General features: G+C 35.9%; 1 protein-coding gene and 1 pseudogene across 7 annotated transcripts in view; both read right to left on the reverse strand.

Moving 5' to 3' along the window:
- MTA1 (metastasis associated 1) overlaps positions 1 to 26,579 on the reverse strand; it is a 219,929-nt gene that overhangs the window by 88,297 nt on the left and 105,053 nt on the right. For 5 of the 7 annotated variants that reach the window (XM_027842823.1, XM_027842821.1, XM_027842822.1 and 2 more), the window contains exons 4-7: positions 5,100 to 5,150; positions 3,364 to 3,490; positions 3,177 to 3,240; positions 847 to 964 (exon numbers count right to left, since the gene is read on the reverse strand). In XM_027842823.1, the coding sequence (XP_027698624.1) occupies positions 847 to 964; positions 3,177 to 3,240; positions 3,364 to 3,490; positions 5,100 to 5,150 (360 nt within the window). The remainder of the gene's footprint in view (positions 1 to 846; positions 965 to 3,176; positions 3,241 to 3,363; positions 3,491 to 5,099; positions 5,151 to 26,579) is intronic. The other 2 variants (XM_027842825.1, XM_027842824.1) reach the window with 1 other exon arrangement.
- Positions 25,979 to 26,326, reverse strand: LOC114028566 (annotated as a pseudogene).

A 26,579-nucleotide genomic window follows, 5' to 3' on the forward strand; every position in this document is an offset into this window, starting at 1 on the left:
AGGAAAAAATTCATTCTTCGTATTTAATTCCCAGAATCTAGCATAATGGCTGGCACAGAGTAGCTGCTCAAAAAATGCTTGTTAATTATTGATGGAAGAGGAACTTAAGAAATCCTTTGCACAGGTTGTCCCTCCTGAAATGCACTCCCTTTTTACCTCTGCCTCGATGAATCCCTAGATTCCTTTAAAGCTCAGCTTATACTTAATTTATATTCATATGTGCACACATTGTCCGTCTGACGGAATTATCCTCCTTGATGGTAAGGACTGTTATATTTCTTTTTTATTCCCAGTACCTAGTCTAGAACCTGAGACATAGCACGAACTTAATAAAAGCTTGATTGATCAATTATAAACCCTCCCTTCCTAATTCATCTGTTTTGTAAAGTGGATTTTTTCCTAAAAGGGTTTGCCCTGTTCACATAGACATCTAAGAGTTGGCCCACTAAACACCGGAAAGCCAGCTGGTAGGAAATGAAAAGAAGCAGACAGATGCTAGATAGGTTCCTGCTGAAAGCTATATCCACACAGCAAAAAAGCTCAGTCTCTTACAGCCACTCTGTATTTGCATAGTCAGGATAGCCTTCAACCTCAGAGGATTCAATTTCTCAGAGACAACATCTTAACAACTTTCTCTGTGTGCAGGCGTATGAGGTTGAGGGAAGGAATGCTATCTGGTAAATATGAAGTTCATATGAACTATGCAAAAGAAGGTTTTCTCTTTTGGTAAAGGATTTGCTGCTTCCCTAATGCAATTTTAGTTCACTAGCTAATGGTCCCACACACATGACTTACACTAGGCTGGCAACATGTTTTAGCAAAGCAATATAATATGCAGAAGCTTACCCTCCTTTAGCAAGTCTGTTATATCTGCTTGGTATCTGTTACCCACTCTAATTTCTCCTTTATCAGCCAGAAGAGTCTTCTGCTGTGGATCATAAACTAGAGAATAGAAGAAGAAATCCTAAAACACAAAGATATATAAAAACCAAAAAAGGGTTATCAAGAGTTTTCATTTTTTAGATTAATTAATCAGTAAAAAAAGAAAAACACTGTGGTATAGTGAACAGACATCTATCTACAGGATCAGGAAGATCTCCGTTCAAGTCCTGCCCTGACAAATATTGACTACATGACCCTATACAATTTTCTTCTCCTCTTAGTACCCCACACAACTCTAAAATTAAATTGCAGAATTGTCACTGATCTGCATTTGTAGAGAATTACCTACACTGAAGAAACCACAGATCTATATCAAATAAGCAAAACAAACCCCAAAAGCTACTATTAACTAGTCTAGAAAATTTGGGTATTTTATTGTTATTGCTACTGAAACAAATAGCAATTTTAATGCAATTTAATTTCAGGGAGAAATGAATCATGCAAACCACCTTCACCATAATGTGAAAGACCATATAAAATTTCCTCTGATGTCCCTTCTCATCCTAAATATTGTAATTTTGTGATTCAGTTCAACAAGGATTAAGGAACTTCATGTCTGCCTAACAATGTGCCACATGACATAAATTTCTTTTTTAAAAACTACCTTCAAACTTCTCTTTCTACATAAATTTCCTTCATCACAAAATGCTTTTCGTAGACCTTATAGATGTCTAACTGTATAAACTCAAAACAATGTAGACCGTTTCCACATGAAGAAAATGTGGAACAAAAGCTGATGTACTTCTTTCTCAGTACCTTATTAAAGCAGTATCAATCAGTCACTGTCTATGTAGAAAGGGTAATGAAGAAGAGTTAGTTACTTCCAATTCCATATCATACTTATTATGTTAAGATGCTGACATTTAGTGAATCACTGAGCATCCAGACAGGAAACAAAGTTTAGCATAAGGAAGAAAATATTAGTCCAGATATCAGAAAACCTGAAAAGAAGCTGAGGCAGCACAGATGGAGGTACTGGTTGCAGATGTGGGGAAAGAGTGAACAGGTGAAAAGATGAACTAGTTGGCTACCTCAGAAGCTGGGTATGAACTCTGATCATGACATTTTACTAACGTGTACCCTTGGCTTTTTCTAAGCACTTTCACCTTCCTGTGTATGTATTTTTGATCCCTCTCAAAGAGTTTTCAAAAAACATCTCTGCTTCTTTCTTCATTCCTTCAGTTTGATCAGAACATTTTAATAAACAACACAACCATACATGTCAGTAAACAGTGACTCCTTCCCACAAGTATTTCTCCCTTAAGTCCTAAACTGGCTCTAAATTTAGGGGAGGGAGTACCTACAGAGATTATAAAAACCTCTACAACAGGTTTGTTTGAACACAGCACTCCACACAAAAAGAGAAGCACTGTTTTCACTTGTTCCTGCCAGGAGCCCTACAGGCCCTCTGTAATAAGCCATCTGTTTTTAGGTTTCCCATCATCAAGGGTTCAGACCAAAGTAGTAGGTTAGAAATCATTCCTTTCCAAATTTTGCAAATTACCAGCACATATTTATAACTTGAGCATAAGTAGTTCCTTCCTAAGGAAAAACCAACTATAACTATCAAGAGATGTGAAAGAGAGTTAACTTGGGGGGCTCTGGTCCACTTGTTAATGTACAGACCCAAGACATTTCAAGATGGAAGAATAAGAATTTCAATGAGTTTCCTACCAGGAAGCAAGTGTAAGTCTTATATCCTCAGACATTAAGGAAAACAAGAACTGTTGAAAATTCACTGAAATTAAAGTTCATAGATTCATGTGTACAGGCCTAGACTTCAAGGAAATAAGAGTACATATAAATATTTCTGAATGTCGAATACTGACACATTTTTGAGGAAAATTTTACTTGGATCACATGTTGTGAGGCTACTGAGTTAAGAGATAGTCCTGAAAAAATATTTGTTTAGTAAAACCCAAAATTAAGGTCTCAAATTAAATGAAAGCCTTTCCTATCAACCAACTGCTTCATTTGCATATATGGGATCCAGAGCAATAGCAACTCTTTACATGTGTTAAACACATAAAATGTTGTCTTTAGATTGCTCCTGGGGTTGAGGCTGATGGCGACACCCCCACGCTCAAGAATAGAAAACAGTGCTTTCTCTATCACTTCATGCTCAGTTATGACCTGTCACGCTGACCATTTCTCAGTGAACTTGAAGGGCTACATAATAGAACATTTACGTCTTTTTGAAGGCCCTATTAGGAGGTACAAAGACAGAGTCATACCTCCCGCTCCAGGTATGATTTCAGGGACTCCGTCTCATTGAGCAGAGTGACACTACATTTGCCTCTAAAAAAGAAAAGAAATAGTATTTGAGGAAAAGAAATATGACCATACAGCAACAGTGGTGTATGTAACTGATTTTGATTAAGGAAAAAAGTCAGCTCTATTTTGAATTCCTACAGTCATTACCTGATGTGCGTGGCAGGTAGAGACTCCAGCTGCCGAGACAGGAACAATTCTCGGTGTCTTAGCTGATGCTTAAGTTTCTCTGGCAAATCGACCATTTCTGGATTTTCCATTTCTTCTTCCATTTCCCCTGAAGGAAAGAATTTAAGATCACTAAGATACTACTGCCAGGTCCCTCCTGACCAATCAGAAGGCACAATACATGACTCATCTAAACAAAATCACAGGATTGAATCATAGCCTCCTACACTTATTATCTCACCTAGCCCCATATATAACTGAGCAGGAGGAAAAGCCCAAAATTTCTGTATTCCAGGGTTAAAAATTACAAGCAGAAAACATGACATATTAGCTGAAGACACATGAAAATGGTGCTCAAGGAAAAAGCAAATTGCTAAAAAGCAAACAAAACTACCATGATGACCTTAGCAGTAGCAGAACCCATCAACAGTCAGAGGTAGAAGACGCTAGAGGTCACTGGTACCTTCCTCACATACTTCTCCCCTTTTTTCCAGACATATTTAGAGAATTCTTGTCCTCACATGGTTATTACACATATCCACAAATGTACTAAGAGAACAGATCTGGGCATACTACATAAAAGCACTGATGGGCTTATCAACACAGATGGAGGTCAGGAGTCAGGCAAGATTGTGCCAAAGAAAAACAATATAGTTCTGTGGAACTCCTGAATTGCTTAATTAGATTTAACACTCATTAATGAAGAAACCACCAGGCCTACATGTGAGGGATATCAAGAGTGAACTGTGGCCCTAAAACTATTAGGTTTTAGAAGGCAACAGAAATCAAATAACCAAAAAAGCCCTAATAGGAAAATCTAAGAGATTAGAATCAAAACAACCATGAATACTGAAAGAAATCACAAACTTCCCAAAACAAGTTTAATCCTGACAGCCAGCTGAATTAACTACCTGACACATCAGATGAGGCCCAAAGACAGAGCAGCAACTCTGAGGCCATGGAGGGGGGCACAAAAAGAAAGCAGCATGGAGATGAACCATAATGATGAAGGCCCAAAACACACAGACAGCAGCCAACAAATCCATTACAACATGAGATGCTATAATGGATAAAATGTACCAAAGGGGAAAACAGAAGGATCTTGGGCAAGCAGAGACTAGAAAATCTTTGTAACTCCACTTTCTCTTACTTGAACTTGAAAAACAAACATCTCACCTATATAAGTAAGGCTCTAAACCTGAACAGAATATTGAGAGCTAGCCTCAAGTGGTTCCAAAAGAGTAGCAAATCAGAAACTAACCAGAGGCTTTCCATAACTCATGTTTTCCAGCCACTCTGCAGAGAAGAATGATAATCTGGTGGTAAAGAGAATTTTTCAAAAGGAAATCCAGCCAAAGGCCTAATTACCTCTGGCTCATCTTCTTTACTGAAATACACAGTTGTCACTTTACTACTCATTTAAGGCTGCAGATAGCAATAAGGAAAGGATCTATGTTTTCTTTATACCTAGTTCCTTCCTCCCTAACTCTACCGGCAGTCAAAGGTAAAAGGAAGCAGCATGCAAGCAGGCTGTTTATTCTTTTAAAGCAATCTTTTATTCTCACCAGGAAATAATTCTGCTTATTTTGGCGTATTTTACTCTATATATCCTTCTCCTTTCCCCCTCCCCTTCCCAGGGACAGATATTAATAACATCCAAGCTAAGTGAAAATAAACAGAAAAAAAATTTCCTCACAAAGAAAAATCTCTTTTCTTACCTTCCTCGTCGTTTTCTCCCCCTGGTCCGGTTTTATAGTAGACTGACAATGCTATATAACAGACAAACACCACCCATTATGGCAGAGGTTAAAGAGAGAGCTCGTTATGTACATTTGACTTTGGTTGTGTGTATCTAATAACACTGTCTACCTTTCCAAAATACACCCAAAAGAAACCTACACCAGCAGCCTCAGTTGAGCCTTAAATAACATCAAGAAAAGATATCTGTGACTTTGGTATGACAGAGGTATAATGGATAACTAAAGGCTTTATTTCAATGCACAGTGTCAACATAATCAAGGAGAAAAAAAAACAGTAGTTGAAAGATTAAGGTATATGACAAGGGGCATACCTACTATTTGTAGATATGAGACAACCTCATCTGTCAAGCACACCGTGTAGAGGATTCCTATTTAATCACAGAAAGGATTAGCCAACCTCCAAGATTCTTTCCAATTCTGAGATTCAGTAATTCACTTAGGTGGCGGTGTAGATATAACATTGGACTTGGATCAAATTCCGCCTCAGATACTTACTAGCTTTGACACCTTGCACAATCTACTTAACCTGCCTCCCTCAGTTGCCTTATCTATAAAATAGGGATACTAATAACCCCCTATCTCCCAGGGTTGTTCTGAGGATCAAATGAAATTATATTTGTATAGCACTTTGCAAACCTTAAAGTCTCTATATAAATGCTAGCTATTGTGATTACTGGTATTAATATAGAAACCAAAATAAGAAACAAAGGCAAGAAACTCCAGTATCTCCTAGTGGCTATTCAGCTATTTCTTTAGCCAAAAAGGAGAGATTCTAACCAAAAGACTGGAAAAGGAAACAAATTGTAGGGCAATGGTCTATTCAGTCAATGACATAGAGGATGCATAAGACATAAGTTATATTAAGAATGAGCCAAAAACCATAGAAGTGTATGTCCAAAGAGGCTAAACAATAAGACTTCAGTCAAATTTAGGTAAACATAGCCAAGGATTGTGCTGGGGAAAACTCTCTGCAAACTGGAAGAGGGTATTGTGTACCAAATGCGCTGAAGTAGACATGAATGAATGTTTTGCTGTGACTGACTTTACTAGATGCTTCTTGCTTTGATAGTGGATCTTCAAAGGGCTTGTTAAAGAGCAGAGAGGGCAAGCTGCTCATTTCAGAGAAGAGAAATAATTTTATTAAATAGACCAAATAAAAATCAAATAAATTTTATCAAATTTTTTTTCTAAAAAATCACAAAAAACATAATAAAGAAGTAGCAAATTAGATTTTTTATTCCTGTCCACCATATTATGCAAACCAAATGCTAGCCAATCCTCAGTTGTTTTTCACCAAACAGTATCCTAGATTTCTAATGGTTCCCCAGAGAATGCAAGTATCACCTTATGGTTTCCCTATGAATTAAGAAAGCTCACCGACTGCACATAAGAACATTCTGTAACACCACCATACTTTTGTAGAAAGAGAGGGGCAGGGAGAGAAAAGGCAGAGAGGAACTAGAAAGAGAGGTGACACTCTGACAGTAATACAGTCAGAGAACATTAGGGATGTGGTTCAAAAAAGAAATTTCTTTAAAGAAAGTTACGAAATGACCCCCTTAAAGAAGCCAAGAACTCCCTCCAAAAGTTTTCACTACATAAAAAAGCTAAAACCATTAAGTAATCAAATCCTGTGTATTGAAAAGGATGGTAAGAACGAAGATATTTAGGGAAAAAATTGAGACTTCAAAAAAAAATTTTTTTTTTAAGGACAAGGATGGAGTCAGAGGGAAACTATTTATTTCCTTGCTTAATTTAATTTCTCCTGAAATGAAAAGGTTAAACCATGGCATTCAATATAGGGTAGACTCTTGGTTATCCAACATTTAAGTCTTCATTTCAGCAGTTTTCAGGGCCCTGTGGCAGGAAATACAAAAATTGAATAAAATGCAGGCTTTGCCCTCAATTGCTTACAATTTTCAATTTTCCCATTCCTGGTACTATTTTCTAGCTAACAAGCAGAAATGAAAGCAACATCAACTTGCAATAATAAAAACCATCAAAGACTTGGGAAACAAACTAGCTAGAAATAAATATGTGACCTGCATAAGCACTGCAAGCTTATAATTGAAATAAAGACCTAAATGATTGGAAATATTTTCAGCATTCATGAACACCTAGATTAATATAGTAAAAATGATAATACTTCCCAAATTAATATTTCTTTAATGCAAAACTAATCAGAATACCAAGGGGTTTCTTCACAGACAAGGATAACATCATGATGAAGTATATGTGGAAAAAGAGGTAAGAATATCAGCCCTTCCTATCTTTCCTCCTCTCCCCCCCCACAAAAAGCCAATAAAAATGATCTTGCATTCCAAGACTTAAAATACATTATAAAACAGTTAATATCAAGACTACTATTGATACTAGTAGGCAAAAATAAAATCAACAGGTCAATAGACTAGAACCAAGATGCCTGCCCATTCAACCAAATATATAACCACAAACTGATTCAAAAATAGTTAACACTTTAAGTTTTGCAATACATATACATTTTCTCCTCACAACAATATTGTGAATTAACACTAAAGTTATAATTATCCCATTTTTACAGATGAGTAAACTAAAGCTTACAGAGTTCAAGTGGCTTGCCAACAGTCACAAAGTTTGCTAGTTTAAATAAATAAATGATAAAATAACATTAACAAATGTTGACTATTTCAAAATGTTGCAGTTTAAATGTGGCATTCGAACTAAGGTCCCTCCTGAGCCTTGGGAAGATGCCCTTTCCATGATAACCATAAAAAAAGAAAAGTCAGAAAAAGGAATTAAACAACCATATTTGGGAAAATTGGTTACCAGTTAAGTGGAAATATATTTGGATTTACATTTCACACTATAAATCTCACTGTATTCCAGATGTATGATATGGTTTGGACATGACATCAATTTTCCATTTGCATATGCTTTTATGCTGGTAACTAATCCGTACAAACCAGGCTAAAATCTCAACAGTGGCTATGTATGAAACTTCACAAATTCATAACCGAAAAGTTTCAAGAATGCCCTAGCCCCCTCATCTATTTTAAGCTGCTAAAGGCTTTGCTCTCTTTCTGAAATACCATGTTAAACAAAACATTTACTACTTTATGACCTAAGGCAAGGCATTTAACCTCGCTGGACCTGAGCTTCCATCTGTAAAATACAGGAGTTAAATGAGAGATTGTCTGGGGTCCCCTTCAGCTATAATCACAAGAGATCTCTTACTGAAACTACCTTGGCCCCAAACACCTAAAATTTCCGTTTCATTGACCTTCTTCCCCCCTCTACTCTTCTTAGACTTCAGCCCTCAGAATTATGCAAAAAGTTTGCCAAATAGATTCTTCTGAACACAAGCCAATGATATGCCTTAAAATGCTTTTAATTCACATTCCCTCCCATCATCGTCAGTTCGACCTAGTCCCCTTCAAATTCACATTTTTTGGCTTCAATGGTCTTCAAAGTACTTGGAGCATCATGCCAATTTCCAGCCAACTTAAGGCAAATACTAAGATTTCTACTAAAATACTGCTTTTTGCTGACCTATGGAAAGCTAAGTGAACTTATCTGCTTAATTATTCTGAAACACCGCCTTGAGCTATATACAACTGCAGAGAAAAGGTAAGGTTTTTCTTTTCCTTCAACTAAGATATAAAAAAGAGATAGCCTGAAAACTCTGAAAGATCAAGGCACCTAATACGGCAAGATCATCTTGAAAGATAACTCCAAACCAGTCTTTGGATCTTTCTTGATGTCTGATCCCTACCCTTGAAAACAGGGAAATAGGGAAGAAACAGAATAAACTCCAGAGGCAGTGGTACAGTGATTGAAGCTCTTACCTCAGGTCTATCTCAATCAAGGAGTATGGGAGGGAATATCAGCCAGCCTCATGGCATATAGACGGAATAGTGGATTTGGATCACTAAATTTGGAGTCACGCAGACCTGAACTCAATTCTTACCTGAGACAGTACCTATATAGCAATGGACAAGTCACTTACCTCTCAGCTTTAACTTCTCATCTGTAAAATGTGGATAATAATGACATCTATCTCAGAGGTTTCTTATAAGTATAGAAACACTAGCTATTACTAATCTTACCATGGGATATGGGGTACATGTTGTGCCTGGAGAGGATACTGAATTAAAAGTGCTGCTTCATAGAAGAAATTTTAAAAGTAAATATACAAACCCTCTGGGTTATGAAATCATGAAGCACAGAACATGAATGTGGGCACTAAACAACTGTCTAGGGTTTCCAAGATGCAATGCAACATCTGCTTCAGGTCCATGGTAGTTTTATTTACATATTAAAAAAAACCCTAAATCTTCCAATTAATAACAAATGCAATGAATTAAGTATATGTCAAGCACTAAGCACTGGGAATACATACATAAAGAGCATACATTTCTCACCTGGCTGCACCTCTTTGGTCTTCTCGTTCATTGTTGCCAGGAATCTCATAAGTAGGTACCCCATACACTTCTGATTGGAGGGTAGGAACAAAAATTCCAAAACCTCTATTTAGGGAGGGGGCCCAGGCCAGCCATCTCTTCATTTTCCATCCAGATCTTATCCTTAGGACTTCTTTGGACTTATCCATCACAGCTTTACCTTCCTCCCCACCCCCTTTCAGCTTTTCTTTGGTATGCTTATCTCTATCTGCTTATAAGTTTCTTGAGGACAGATACATATTTGTATCCCTAGTGCTTAGCACTAGTCAAAGAGGAGCTGGCACATAGCTTAATAAATGTTTACTGACTGTCTGATTGATAATTATAGTGGAAAACAATAAGCATAAGGGAATGATGACTAAATATGGACACTTAGGTCCATAAAATTACAAGGATGCTGACTAGGGTTATGGGGGAGTAAACTGAGTCAGCCCTTATAGGAAAAATGACAGTGCTGATTTGATTATGGTTCCAGAATTAGAAAGCAGGGTTGCAGAGACTATGGATGGGGATTTGGGAGTGAAGAGAAGCATGGCTGTGTGAGCTGCCTGAAATAGTGGGCCAGATGACTTGGTCTAAGTCAGGTCAACAAGATGCCAGGATAAAAGTTCTAGAAATGAAAAAGTTAAAGCTCTAAGGTATATCCTTTTGTCCCCAAGACTGGCAATCAAGAAGATAGCTGGGGAGAAGAGGGCAGAGTAGCAGGAAGAATAATAACAAGCATCACCTCCAAAGAAAAACAGACAGAAAATGTACTAGACAGAATTCTGATTGGGAAATCCATGAAAAAAATCACCAGTCATTTTTAAGGCCCAGGTTGATATAAGGAGACAGAAAGAGGGTTCTGCAAACAATGAGAAGCAGGTGGGTAGAAGCATAAAAGGAAATAAGGGTGAAAGCATAAATCAAATACAAGTGATAGAGAAAAAGGCCTGAAACATCATAAAATAAACCATACAACACAGTATTTTCTATAGAACTAAATTGCTGAATAGAAGGGTGCATAAAAAGTGTACAGGGATGACTAACATAAAGAAGAATATGTAATATGTCCTAATCAAGTCAACTGCTAAAAAAAGTAAAGGAAAATAACTCCTGAAATCTAGAAGGAAAAAGAGAATCCACAGGAGAATCAGCAAGGAGGCCAGAGAAAGAACTGAAAAGGGGAGTAAGAAACATGGAAATCTTCACTCACTGGTGAAAGTGGGTACCATCAATCAATGATCCCACAGGAGATACGATACATAAAGGAAGAGAGAGTTCTCACAAAGCATTTTAGTGCTTAGAGAGACCATTTATCCTTGATCAAGGAGAAGAGGAATCAGCTCTGAATACAGGGAGGAGAGTTCAAGGCAAATGAGAGGGGAAAATTACCATAAGGAAGACATAGGTCGATAATAAATTCCAGAATCAGGGACATAAGAAAATTCCTAACATGAAGACACACGTTCTCTATCAGCTAGAGGAAAAGGTATTTTTAAAAGTGAGGCACAACATGGGGGGGGGGGCCCTCCAGAGGCAAGATTCACAAGGCACTAACATAGAAACTGTTTAGAAGAATGAACCCAAAACAGGTACCTTAGAAGCTTTAATCACATGAGTGTAAGGCCCATGAATCAAGTGAATTCAAAAATGCAGGAGTTGCAAACATCACCAGACAAAGCCAAAACAAACTTCAAAATATTAAAAGGCATTAAGAAATTACACTATGCTGAAAGCAATCACAGACAACAAATATCAATAGTAAATTTATATACTGCAAATGTCTTAGTATATAAATTCATAAAGGAAAATTTAAGTGTACTACAAGAAAACAAACAAATAGTAAAAATATCCTTTATGGACCATAAACATAAAAAATAGTAATCAATTCAGAGAATATAAACAAAACACGCAAACTGAAATGGATACTTAACAATGAAATTCTAAATAATGAGAAGGTTAAAGGAGAAATCATAGAAACAATTACGTGTAAGAAAATAAGAGAATTATTAGACTGTCTGAAAAATATGAACAAAGGGCTTATACATTGTATTTTAAAAGATCTCTTAGAACCAGAAGGTAAGGTAGAAAAAGAAAAAATCTACCAGTCACCTCCCAAAACTCCCAGGAACATTCTAGTCAAAGTCCAGAGTTTCTAGGTCAAAGAAAAAAATACAATAAGCAGACAGAAAGAAAGAATTCAAATGCCAAGTCAAGATCACATGTAATTTGCCTGAGTTTCCTTACCTGTTAAACGGGTAATAGAGTTGTAGTGACGATCAAATGAGATAATAATTGTAAAGGACTTAGTATAGTGCTTAGTATATAGTAGGTACTATATAAACAGCATTATCATTAGTATTATATCACCATTCTTATTTAGTAGCTACCACTACACAGAAATGGAGAGCTTGGAACATAATATTCCAGAAGACAAAGGACATACAGTCAAGAATAACATCTCACAAAACAGCATTAATTCTAGAGGGGGAAAAAAACTTTTAATGGAAAAGAGGACTTGCAAGCATTTTTGATGAAAAGATCAGAGCTACGGAGAAACTCTGAAATCAAACACAGATTAAGGTGAACGTGAATGAACAATCATAATGGACTAAACAATCATAATGGACTAAACAAGGATAAACTGTACACATTTTAATACAGGGAAATGATACATGTTTCTCCTCACAACTCTACCATCATCAAGGGAAATAGAGGGATTCTAATTAGAGAGAAAATATGGCAGTGGTTCTGTTAAGTCTTGATGATTTCAAAAGAAGAGAGGTAAAGGAATGGGGATGGTACACAGAAGGAAAAGGAAGGTGAGGGAAAATTATCTCACATGGAAATAGGATAAAGAAGACAGTGTAACTGGGTCCCATAAGGGTAGTGTCAAGATTGCTAAAGCTTTGAATGAACTCAGGCTGGATAGGAATTGTAAAGAAAAATGCCAACTACTACAAATACAACCACAACAACAGGGAGAAGACTAATATATATGATGTACAGAACCATGATAATGGACAATAGAAAAAAAAATCTGCACTATTCAAAATCTAATTTTACTATTTCTAATTTTACTTCGGTTTTCTCTGACAAGAAGAATAATCTTTGTACTGTAGAGGACAGAACAAAAATGACTAATAAAAAATTTAAACACAGCATATGTATCTGCCCTTAGTAAATTCAAGTCACAAGGCCCAGACAAACTATTTTCTAGGTTACTCAAAGCACCAAAGTTCACAGAGGATATGATTACTAAGTAACTGTTGGTAATTTCTGAAAGATCATGAAAAATAGGAGAGATAGTACAAGGATCAAGAAGGACAAGTGTGGTCCTGAATTTTCAAAAGGGAAGAAGAGCAGAATCTACAAAAATGGGACAGTATAATTTACTTCAATTACTGGAATAATTCTACAACATATTATTAAAGGAATGGTTAGTGAGCAGCTACACAAGGAAGCAATAGATTCAAAGAACCATCAAGGCTTCAAGAATAGGTTGTGCCAGATTAACTTTTTTTTTTATGGGGTTAATAGCTGGTAGATAAAAGGTATGCTGTCATATTCATAGAACTTGGCTTTAAGGCTGGCATATAATACTCCCTTAGTAAATGCTTGTTGATTGATATAGTTTGCCTTAATTTTAGAAAAAAACCTTATTTTTAAGATTATTTTTATTCTGAACATAAATCAACTAAGTTTGCATATACATAGTAGAGGAGGAAAAGAAGGTTGTATACAAAATGTCAGGCTTCTATAATGTACAGTTTCCTTGTAAGAATATGAGATTTCCCCGCATATTCCAAAATTGTCCCTTTCTGGACTTCTTTCTGGTCATCTGTTCTTTTTTCTCCATTAAAAAAAAAAGATGCCTCACTGACATTTCTTTCTATTGTTTTTGTTCTTTCTTCATTTTTCTCTTCTTCTATGTCTCTGTCTCTTCGTCTCTCTGTTTCTCTCTCTCTCCTCTATCGTTTGCAATCTTGCACAATCTTACAAGTATGATGAAAATTCAGAAGTGTTCTAATTCTAATTTCTCTAATTATTAGTAATTTGGTGCATTTTACATGTTTCTTGATAATTTTGTTTTCTTCCTTTGAAAGTTGCCCATTTCCATAACTGACAGATTTTTCTTGGTGAAGGGGAGATGGGGGGGCGGGGGCAGCAGCACAGGTCCTGTTCTTATAAATTTAAATTACTTTTTAATAAATTTTGGACATGAGTCCTTTATCAGACAAATTTTCTATGAAGCCTTTCCCAATTATTTGTATTCCTTCTAATTTTAATGGCATTTGTTTTTTGCATAAAAATAATTTTATGTAATAAAAATTGTCCATTCAAAAAAAAAGTTATATCACATAATTGGGATGTTCAAGTAAAAGTTTATACAAAGAGGAAGGGGACAGGTGAACAGTTGACACTTAAACCTCATTCTCATATGAACTGTTCAAAGGAGGAAAGAACAAACATACACACGGTTAGATATAGATATATATTTCGTTCCAACAAGGATACAAGAGGAAGAAGGTAGGGGATAAAGGGGGAAATGAAAGGAAGATAAGTCCTAAGCAAAACAAACTTTAGGACTGTACAAAAATGTTTATAGCAGCTGTTTTTGCCACAGCAAAGAACTAGAAACCGAGAGTGTACCCATCAATTAGAGAATGGTAAAGACATTATATAAATATAATGGAATATCACTGTGCTGTAAAAAAATCATGAAGAGGATAGTTTCAGAAAAACCTGCCAAGATTTGTATGAACTGATAAAAAGTGAAATGAACAGAACCAGGAGAAAAATGTTTACATTAAGAATATAATAAAGAAAACCAACTTTGAACCATGATTTCAGAGGATTCATGATAAAACATGATATTCAACTCCTGACAGAGGTGAAAGCAGAATAAGACATTTCTGTTTTCATATGACCAATGTGGAAATTTGTTTTGCTTGACTATACATGTCTGTAACAGTGGTTTTGTTTTTCTTTCTCTCTCAATTCAAAGTAGAGAGGAGAATAAGGTGGATATTTGCTGATTGAAAAATAAAATTTAATTTTAAAAAATGTTTAATTAGCTGGCTGGGAGCAGGGAGTAAAGCATATTAAGAACTTCAGGCAAGAACCTCCTCCACGACATCAAAACTAATAGATACCAAAGGGCTGACAAAAAGAACCCTATGGAACAGTTGGCATGTAAAATCCCCTATCCAGGTTGTCTAGCACTAACAATTTTTTTCTACAGCTGCTAGGGTCTCTCTGGCTCACCAAAGTTAGCAATAAGATCAGCCAGTATTAAATGGTCAAAGAGCCTGGGGCTTTTTAAAGATGTGAAGAAAGAACCGAGAAAAGTGTTTGTTTTTAAGGAATGAAGTCTGACTCCAGCGTAAACTGAGAACACAGGGAGCTTTGTAGGAGAGGATTAAGCAGGTGCAGCATGGAATGGAGGCTCTGGTTTCTCTATCACACAATTAATTATCTAAATGTTCCAGGACTTTCTTCACTCTCTCTTCCTCCTTCCCATCTCTCCTAATCTACCCAAAAGTTATCCCACTTGCACAGCAAATCACTCCTTTCCAGGCCATCAAACCACAGCATACTTTCCTTGTCTATCACAGACAAACAGCCACACCTTGCTCAGGATGCATATTCCCAATTTAATTTAAGACTCACCTAACACCCACCTGTGCTTAGTTTTGGTCTCTGTCTCTAACAGCCTTTCTTCACTTACCAAACACACCTATCAATCTTGGTAGAACTGATTAAGATACAGTTAATCAATCACTTATTAAGTGTGTACTATGTGTCAGGCACCTAGCTAAGCACTGGAGATGCAAAAGAAGGCAAAAGATAGGCTCTGCCCTCAAGGAGTTTACAATATAATGGTGGAAACAACATGTAGACAAATATATGCAAACAAGCTATATACAGGATAAATAGGAAATAATTACAAAAGGAGAGTAGATTTGAATTAAGAGGGTTTGTAAAAAATGAAATTTTAGTTGGGATTTAAAGGATGCAGGGGGACATCAGTAGGCAGAGATGAGGAGGGAGAACACTCTAAGCAAGCAAAAATGCCCAGAACTGATTAGAGTGTCTTGTTCATGGAACAGCAAAGAGGCCAGTGTAAGCAAATAAAATATGAGAAGACTGCAAAGGGAGGAGGGGATGAGGTTATAAAAGGCTTTTAAATGCCAAACAGAGCATTTTGTGTGATCTTAGGAAGGCAACAGGGAGCCAGGAGAGAGTACTGAACAGGGAGTGACACAGTCTGACCTGTACTTTAGGAAAATCACTTTGGTTGCTGAATAAAGGATAGACTGGAGTGTAGAGAGATTTAAAGCAGGCAGATCCACCAGCAGCCTACTGCAACAGTCCAGGTGTGAGGTGTTAATGCATGAAAAATTTTAGAAAATAACACTGCAAAGTTGAAATTAACAGGCCTTGGAAACAAGCTGGATATGGAAGTGGGGTGAGGGAGAAGATAGTGAAGAGTCGAGGATGAGCACTAAGTTTTGAGTCAAAAGTTGTGAAGATGATGTTGCCCTCTATATTATTGGGAAGGCAGGAAGAAGGAAGGGTTTAGAGAGAAAGAAACTGAGTTCAATTTTGGACATATTGAATTTAAGATGTCTACTAGACATTTGGACATCCACAGGGGACTGAACTCCTTGAAAGGAGAATGGGAAGGTGCAAAAGGGTAGTAACAGAACATTATTTCACTGATCTTGCTTCTATTGACACTTTAAGTCCCATTTACAAAAACATTGTCATTCACAATTATTTGTGAACTACATTAATGGATGTGTGTCCACCTTATCCCTACATGTGCAAAGTAAGAACTCCCTTATAAGGCTAGTGTTACAGAACATGTCTAGAATCCACTTTAGCATCTAAGTCACTTTATTATCAGAATTTTACTCTATGGCTATCTTTTAAAGAAAATATGATATATAAAAATGTTTTTAAACAGATAAATGGGGATAATCATTTACATCACAAAAGCATTTATCACAGACCTATTTTACCAAAAATCTCTGCCCAGGATATTCTGATAATGCTACAATTTATACAAAGATGGTGTCAGTGAGAAAGCAGCAATTTTTTATTTTTATTTTTTTTAACTTTTCAAATTTTTTTATTGCAAAATCAGATGCACTCATAAAAATATAACCAGCAAAGGCCTGCAAACATAAGTGCTTAGGGCTTAAAAGGACCTTAATGGAACCCAAGACTACACTGTTGCCTGTTAGTTTTCTCTTTGTCTAAATGAAAGATATTATTCAGCCCATATTACACATGGGATAGTGTTGAATTAGAATGACAACTGACTACTGGGAGGAAGTATTCATGGAATAGATCTGGTTAAAGACAATATAGGAAGGAGACAGAAGACTATATTGTTGGGTCCTTTCTAAAATTTATTTTTTAAATTTTTCTGTCAGTAACTATCTGTGAGAACTTGAACCAAGAATTCACTTCATCTCTACAAATTTCAGTTTAGGATCATAACAGCTTAGACTTAACAGCTTTCTTTATGTATCCCTAGCACTTAAGCACAGTATCTGGCACATTGTAGGCACTCAATAAATATTGACTAATGGATTAAGTAACCTTAGAAGTCACTAGTCCCCTTGCCTTATTTTACATATAAGGAAAGTGGGATTCAGGGAAATCAAGTAAATTTCCCCAAGATCACACATGAGGAAGCAGCAGAGCTGAGAGTTTATTGACAGCAAATCTAATTCCACAGGCACCACCTTCCCTTTACTATGAGAAAGCAGCAATTTTAAGATTAATGAAGGACCAATTCTCAAGGTACTTAAAAGATAAGTAGTCAATAAAGGTTTGGGAAAAGTTGTGAAGCTTATTCTAACAACAATAAAAACATGACTGAAGGCTATTAATAATTACCAACTCACAAAGCTCCTTTCCCATCTTTAAAAAAAATTTATGCAAATAATCTACATATGAATTGAGAGTATGATGAAGAATGCCTACTATCCAGACTATGATATACAAGTTGAAGCAGAGATTGGTTCAAGCAGTGCAAAAACACTGATGAGAAAGAAGAGAAACAATCTTCTCTGCAAACAAAAAGCTGGAAAACATTTATAATCTCTGAGTCACTGACTCGTCAGTGCATTTCTCTCAACCCTTCTAAATCCAATTAGTTGCCAAGTATTATCCACTCTATCCCTACAATATCTCTTTACTTCTTGTATCCATTTCCTTACCAATATCTAGACTAGGCTCTCATCACCTTTCACCTAGGCAGGTAGATGGCAAGAATATGAGACTCGAAGTCTGGAAAACCTGAATTCAAATCCTGTCTCAGACATACTAACCCTGGGTAAGTCAAATCTCTGCCTCATAGATTTCTGCCTAAATTTCCTCACCTATAAAATGGAGACTGTAAGAGCAACTAGATCCCAAGGTTACTGTGAAGATCAAATAAAATTATACTTGTAAAGCACTTCACAAACTTTAAAATGCTATAAATGTCACCTGTTGTTATTATTAGTATCTGGCTTATGTTGCAAGAACTTCCTATTGCAATACATACAATGACTATATGAAACTCAAGATTTTAAAACATAAAAATAATATGGTAAATTCAGCACCACATCCTCAATCTAGTTACTTAACTATATAATTCATGGTCTTAAATGACAGAATCATGTGGCTATCCTATTTCACAATACAACCTACTCTCTAACTAAATTATGACAAAAAGATTTAGAAGCCTTATAAAAACTAATGCTTAATGAGAACCAGCAGGGACTCCACAAATTACATGGACAGTTCTACCTCTGTGGGGTTAACTTAATCATGCCAAGATTTCCAGGAAGAGAGAAGACAATTTTGCCTAATGAGAGATAGTAGAACCTCTTTACAAACTATCTGCTTCAGTCACAGAGATCCATCTTTGGGAACTTAGGATTCTGAATAGCAATTTCTGTGCTAGTTTTAGCAACACTTAAAAAAAATCTCCATTCAGTTTAACGGATATCTGCTCCAAACACAGTCTTTGTCATCGTTATTCAGTCGTTTCAGTCCTACCTGACTCTTTATGACCCCATTTGATGTTTTCTCGGCAGAGATATTGAAGTGGCTTGCCATTTCCTTTTACAGATGAGGGAACTGAAGCAGACAGAGTTAAGTGATTTGTCCACAGTTATAAAGCTACTAAGAGTCTGAGGTTGGATTTGAACTCAGGTCTTCCTGACTCCAGGCCCACTGCATTAGTCCAGTCTTCTACAAAGAGACTTCCAAACTGCAGGACAATACATTTCAGAGTCAACATTCATGGAAAATTGGGAACGCAAAATACCTGAAAAGTCACCCTGGTATGTAAAAGTCTGGCTAGATCACAGTATTATTAGGTGACATCACAAATGATTACCATAAACCTAGAAGAGATCTCTTAGAGAGGCTGTACAGACTCAATCCAATCCTTACAACATATTGTTCAGTATCTTTAACAAGACTTTGGTGAAGGCAAAAAAGACAGGCATTATCAGATTTACAAATGACACAAATTATTATCTGATAAAATCAATCAAGTCTCAGAACAATCTGTGTTTATGGAAGAGCAATATACTTAGAATCAAAAGACATGGATTTGAATCCTGCCTCTGCCACTTACTAGGTATGTAATCTCAGGCGGGTCACTTTCCTCATCTGCAAAATGAAGGAGTTGGACACGTGTTCATAACACCTGACTTTTCTCGCCCTGCAATTCTGTGATTAGGGTTGGGTGAGAGTGCTATGTCAAAACCAATAAGATGAAATCTACAAGGATAAAAGTCCTGTAATTTTGTTTTTGTTTTTGTTTTTGTTTTTAAGGAAATTGGGGTTAAGTGACTCAACCAGGGTCACACAGCTAGTAAGTGTCTAATGTTTGGTCTGAGGCCACATTTGAACTCAGGTCCTCCAGACTTCAGGGTCAGTGGTCTATCCACTGTGCCACCTAGCTGCCCCTGTAATTTGTTTTTAAAAGAATCAAGAACAAGGAAGATATAGTTGGATAGCAGGTGACATGAAAAAACTGAGTAATAGTTTAAGACTGGGCATTATAGCCAGTTTTCACTAGTTCTCAAAAGATTCCCAAAAGAGATATTATGTATCGGAGATAGTGGAATAACAAAAAAACAAAAACAAAAACAAGAAACCCAAGAAGGGAACAACTTAGATAAGAAATCACAGAGAACTAATCCCAAGCACTCATTCAGCAGCCACCAGCACACATGCTTCAATAGGATGCAAAAAAACCCCTCACAAAATGATGCTCACTGACCCTGAGCTCAAATAACAGCCTTTCCTCCACCTCCCATGCTACCTACACTAGCTGCTGCACTAGCAAACCTGATGCACAGATCAACACTTATAATAAAACCCAACCCTACATTTCCTGACCCCTGACACCTCCCCCTCCAGTGCCTTGGAGACCCTGGCTGTAGGCTATGGAATTTTGCTAAAGCAAGGACAGACAATAAGCCCAGCATATCTTCAGGACCAAAACCTGATGGGGGCCACATCATAGAATCAGCATAGCAAAGCTCTGAAACGACTTATGGTAGAGGACAACTCCTTAGCAAAAACAAGGCAGTTCTGCCAGTACCAGTTCAGACAATCCTGCAGCACCAGCATTATAAAGCTCTAAACTGCCCATGCAGAGACAGAGAACCCCATGGCACCAACCAGGCAGTCCTACAAGTAAATTGGGCAAACAACTCCAAAGCACCATGGTGCAAAGGCAAACAACCCTTTAACACCTGTGCAGCAACTGTCTCAACTGCACAGAGTAGGTGGAACAGAACAACAGAATAGGACATTATGGGGAAGTGGGAGGAGCTGAGTAGCCCTCTAATAAACCTGTGGAAAGAGCCATACAGCTAGGGCCACTTCTGAACAAACATACAAGTCACTCAGGGCAGAGATACATGTTGGTGAACCATGAATTGCCCAACGTAAAGGAGGCAGAGTTACTTCAAGATCTAGTCCCCAAGGAAACATGCAAGCGTTTCTTAAAACATGGGTTGCAATCCCATGGGGTCCCAACCCACAGTTTAAGAAGAGCTAGAGTGGAAAAAGTTTAAGAAACCCTAAGGGGTTCTAAGGGGACAGAGGGAATGGGGAGCAGATTGAAATGACCAAACATCTCAGGAAGAAAATTCAAAGACCTTGAACATAAGCAGATACATTAACAGGGAAAACATGCCCTCCAGATCAGGTAAACAAGTTTGAGCTAAACTTGTTAAAACTAGTTAAAAAACTTGTTAAACTTGTTAAACACAAAAACAAAAAAACACTGCAAAATGAAGAAAAATGATCCAAAACTTGCTAAGATAAATAACCCTGTGCCATTGCATGGAGAACATGGAACCACAATAAACTGTTCCTGAGTGGTTCAAAAAAGGAGAATTATGAGAGCAGAATTTATGGCCTACACAGCAAAAACGAGAAAAATAGAAAACCTAGAATCTACAATGGCAATTGTCACCAAAGAAACAAACAAGAGAACAAATTGGGAATTCAAATACATAGAAATGAAAGACAATCTAGAAGAAGAGAAGCAAAAAAACAATAACAACTTTTAAAATATTCTCGCTATGCAAGCAAAACATACTGTCTCCAAGATAAGATGTACAGAGACAACCTAAGGATCAAGGGAAGAGAAGGGACAGGTAAGGAGACTTTGCAGCAGTGGCGGAGAGGGGAGTTCCACTGATGAATACTCCTACAGAAGAGAGATGTTCCATGCAGGGGCAATAAATATCTTACCCTGGGTGTAGTCCAATGGATTTGGTACTTGAAAAAATCACTAGAACTATATCAGGAGAGGCGGGAGTTGGAACTCTAGGGGGCACCTGGTACCTGGGAGTAAGAGAGCAAGGAACCAGGCAGAAAATAGTGGAAAAGCAAATGGAGATTTAAAAAAAAAACAAAAACCAGTATCCAAGAGAAAGTATTAGATCAGTTGGGGAAGAGGGGACAGAGAATAATCAGGGACATGGTGGAAGGGGCCCTACCACAGAACAACAGTTCTCTCTGAAATCTGCAATGAATGTCACTGCTCTAGGAATGAGATTCAACAGAAAAGGAGAATCCATGAGATAAGCTCCACAAAGCAGTGGAAAAAACCACTAGAGTGGACAAAGAGAGAAACCAGATAATTTTAGAGGCCGTGCGTCAGAGAATGAGGAAGAAAACAGAGAGGATGGAGAGAGGGTGGATAATGAAGGGAGTGACAGAAATCGTATCTGGAAAGGGGTGTAAAAAAAGAATTTTTTTTTTGAAATTTTTTTAAAAATTAAAAAAGAACTAGTTGAAGGGAAGGAGAGAGGAAAGAGGAATCTATTTGATGGAGGGGCAAAAAAAAAAAAAAAAAAAAAAAAAAAAAAAGCGGGGAGGGAGAACAGTTATATATCCAGATAAAAGCAGGAGGGAAAGGGAACTAATATGTAACCCAAATGGATGGGGTAACAAATGAGACCAGGGGATCAGCAGTGAGGGGAAGAGAGTCTGTGGAATCAAGGTCAACTTAAAAAAAGATTAAAATAAAGTAATTGAAGGAACATAGCAGAAGAGGGGAAAAAAATCTTTGATATTATTAGATAATATTAGATAGATGGAGGAAAATATAAGGCTAACTCTCATAACTTTAACTGTGATATTAAACAATCCAATAAAATAAAAGAGCAACTGGTAACAAAGAAAAACAAAAACTAGCAAAACCAGAATAACAAGAATAAACAGAATACATGATGCACAATTATATACTAACAAAACTGAGAACACACACACAAAAATGGAATACCTTAAAAAAATATAATATACCCAGTAGTTTTTTCAGAAAAGGAGTTTTTTAAGTAATTAATGTTTTTCATTCTATCAAAAACTTGATTGTTGAATTCTTATATTTCTGATTTTCCCTTGTCTAATCTGTTCCATTGTTGTATCTATTTTTTTAAATGAATAAAAAATTATTTTGATGACTGTTGCGTTAAAGTTTGAGGTCATGAAGTGCTCTTCCCTCTTTGGCTCTACTTTTCTTAGTCATTTCTCATAATATTTTTAATCTTTTTTTCCCAAATGAATTTTGTTTGTTTTTTTTGTCAATTTCTTTGAAGTATGCCTTTGTTACTCTGATTGGTGTAATATTAAAAGTATAAATCAATATTGGTAATATTATAACTTATGTTGGCACAGAGTAGCTACGAACACTGAAAAAAATTCTTTTCTAAAAAAATTGCTGGGAAAGCAATGTGGCAGAAACTAGCCTTAGACCAATACTTTACACCATATTGTACCATACATCCTAAATGCTATATAAACTTAATATTAAAGATCATATTATAAAATACTTAGGAGATAAACTGATCATATAATTCTCCAGCTATAGGTAGATGTATTCTTAACAAAACACAGAGGCAATTACAAAAGATAAAATAAAGAATACTTTGAATACTTAAAACTGAAAAGTTTGTGCACAGACAAAATTAAAGTACATAGAAGAAAAGGGGAAGCAATTGAATTGAGGAAAGAAATCTTTGCATTAAATTTCTTTGTTAATTGTTTTGGCATCCAAGATATATAAACAACAAATACATTATTATAATATATCATATTATAATTATTATATATAGCCATAGTATCAATAAATAAATGAATGAATAAATATACATGACACTAATAGACATTTCCCATCAGATAAATGGCCAGAGGATACAAAAAGTTATCAAAAGAAGAAGTGCTAAGGAGTAACAACCACATGGACAATCCAAATTATTAATAAGAGAAATGCAAATCAAAACAACTAAGAGGTTTTAATTCACATTCTGAAAACTGGCAAATATAAAAAAAATGGCAATGGTCTATGGTGGAGGGGTTGGAGAATGAAAGGCACGGTCATTCACTGTTTGTGAATCTATGAAATGGTACAAACATTTTGGAAAACAACTTGGAATTTTGCAAATAAAGTGACTAACATATCCATATCTTTTCAATAAGAGACCATTACTAAGCCTATACCTCAAGGAAGACATCAATATGAAGAAAATTCCTACATACACCAAAATTATTTATAGTAGCACTTTTTGTGATAGATAAGAATTAGAAACAAAGTAGATATTGATCAATTGGGGAATAACAGCCAAAATAAATTTTAGTACATGAATGTGATGTGTAAGAAACTATTTGTGAGATGAATACAGAGAAACATAAAAAAATCTCTTTGAACTGATGCAGCATAGTGAAGTAAGCAGAACCAAGAAAACAGCATACACAGTAACTAAAACAAAGTAAAAAAAAATCATAATTAAATATAATAAAATTAAAAGTTCAAAAGGACGCAATTGAAGAGACAGGAAGGGACACCCTCAACTCACTCACTCCTTTGTGAAGATGACAAGTCCATAAGTGTTACACAATGCACATGTTTTTAGATTTTTTCAATATATTAATCAATTGTGCTGATTATTTTCCCCCCCTCTTTAAAAAAAGTATTATTAGTTCTATAAGATGACTCTTTGAGAAGGGGAAAGATACATGTGATATGATGTTAGAAACAGATGTCAATAAAAACTTTTTTAAAAAAGATAATTGTATTTTCTCTTCACCTATGCTCATTCCCTCAATTTCTTTTGGTCTTATTGCTATGGATAGGATTTATAACATTATGTTAAATAGCAATGGATATTCTTGCTTTACTCCTAATCTTATCAGAAAGGCCTGTAACTTTTCTCCATTACATATGTTTGCTCTTGGATTTAGAGATATATTTACCATGTTAAGGAACTGTCCATTCATTCCTAAGATATTTAGTTTTTAATAGAAACAGCTGTTGAATTTTGCCAAAAGGTTTTTAAGCATCTATGTATAAAATCAAGTAATTATTTATTACTTATTTTTAACATGGTTTTATATGTAGTCTTATATTAAACCAAGCCTGTATTCCTGATATAAATGCAATCTAGTCAGAGTGTAAAATCTTTCTAATTAGTTGTTGCAGTCCACTTACAAATATCTTATTTAAAACTTCTGCATCAAAATTAGTAATATTGGTAGCTTCTTCACTTTGCTTTGTCTCTTTCTGGTTTAGCTATCAAGTCCATACTGCTATCATAGAAAGGACCTGGAAGAATGTCTTCTTTTGTTATTAATGCAAACAACTTATATGATATTGGAATTGTTCTTTTAATGTTTGATAAAATTCACATGTGAATTTATTTAAATACTAAATTTTTCCTTGGATTTTATTTTACAGTTGTTCAGTTTCTTTTTCTGATGGTTATTTAGTTTATTTCTTCTTTTATTAATATGAATATTCTAATATTTTTGTTAAGTACCCATTTATTTCCTCTAAGTTAACCAGCTTTGAGAAAATATATGTGATAACTTATATGATTATATGATATAATATATAAGCATATATTGTAATTGAACAAAATCATTTCTGACCATTTCCTTCATTTCTTCTTCAGTTACTATATATTTCCCTTTTTCATACAACCTGATTTTCCTCTTTTTAAAAATTACTTTAGCTAATTGCTGATTTATTTTATTTTTTAAAAACTCTTATTTAGATATTGTTATTAGTACTGATATTGAATCTTTATTTCTAGTGCCTTTGAGTACAATGTAATTTGCCTGCTTATTTTGTTATTTTATTTATATTTACTATAATTATAATAAATGAAATAGTTGTTGTTCCATCATTTCAGTCTTGTCCCTCTCTTTGTGACCTGATTTGGAGTTTTCTTGGCAAAGATACTTCAGTGGTTTGCCATTTCCTTCTCCATTGTGTGAAATCACTGATTGTTAGCCCTGGTTTTTGGTTTGTTTTTTTTAGTTTAGCTTGAGCAAAACAGATTTTTGCTCTAGCCCCTCATTTTGATATGTGAATTTTTATGTTTTAAGTAAGCTTCTTGTAAACATATTGTCAGATTTTGCTTTTCTAATCTATTCTGCTATCCTCTTCCATTTTGCGGGTGAGTTCAATCATTCAAATTCACAGTTATGATTATTCATTCTATATTTTCCAATATCCCATCCAGCTTTTTTTTCTTTGTTCCCACCTCCCTCTTTAAAAATGACAAAGTGGTAGAAGACTGTTTGTGTGACAACTGTAATCTTCTAAAAAGAAAGTAACCTTCTAAAGTTCTTCTTAACCTGTCTCTGATCCTAGATTTTTAGTCTTTCTTGCTTTCCCTTTAATCACTCTTTCACACAGACAAAATTAGGAGCTTATTTTGCTTATGACTATTCCCTTATCTATCCTTCTTGATATTTTGCCCTCTGGTTCTAGAAATCTCAGGACAGTTTTTCTTGATAATTTCTTGAAACATGATGTCCAGGCTCTTTTTTTTTAAACAAGTTATGGCCATTTATTAAAGAATACTTTTGGACAGTTTACTTTTCACTGGTCTGTTCTGGCATGCTTCCAATGATATCAGAATCACCTGGATCAATGATAGCCAGTGTACATACTCTGTAGTGCTTCCCACATGCTGTACCCAATTCAATGTTACTGCCACTGCAGTGATGTATGCCAGTTTTGGCCAACATAGCGTAATATTCAATCTCTGATTTCCTCAAGGCTGGGCAGTTGTTGGCTAAGATGACCAATTTGGCTTTGCCTTGTCTGATCGTTTTCAGGGTCTGTTTGTAGCCTAGCATGTATTTGCCGCTTTTCATGACAAGCTGGAGCCTTGAGCTGATGGACTCCAGCGATTTTTTCGTCTTCTTTGCGGCCACCATCTTCCTGCCTGTGATGTGGGAGGACCCTCAGCCAGAGACCTGCCACCAAGGTGGCCGGGAAGCGAGAAAGCTCTTTTTTTTTAATACTATTTTTTGTATTTTTTTTAAATTAATTTATTTTATCAGCAATCACTTCCATAAGCTTCTGAGTTTTAAATTTTTCTCCCTCTCCCTCCCCAAGATGGCTCACAATCTGATATGGACTATACATATATATTCCTATTAAACATATTTTCACATTAGTGATGTTGTA

Source organism: Vombatus ursinus, unplaced genomic scaffold (assembly GCF_900497805.2).
Source record: "Vombatus ursinus unplaced genomic scaffold, bare-nosed wombat genome assembly UNPS02014890.1, whole genome shotgun sequence".
NCBI classification, from domain to species: Eukaryota; Metazoa; Chordata; class Mammalia; order Diprotodontia; family Vombatidae; genus Vombatus; species Vombatus ursinus.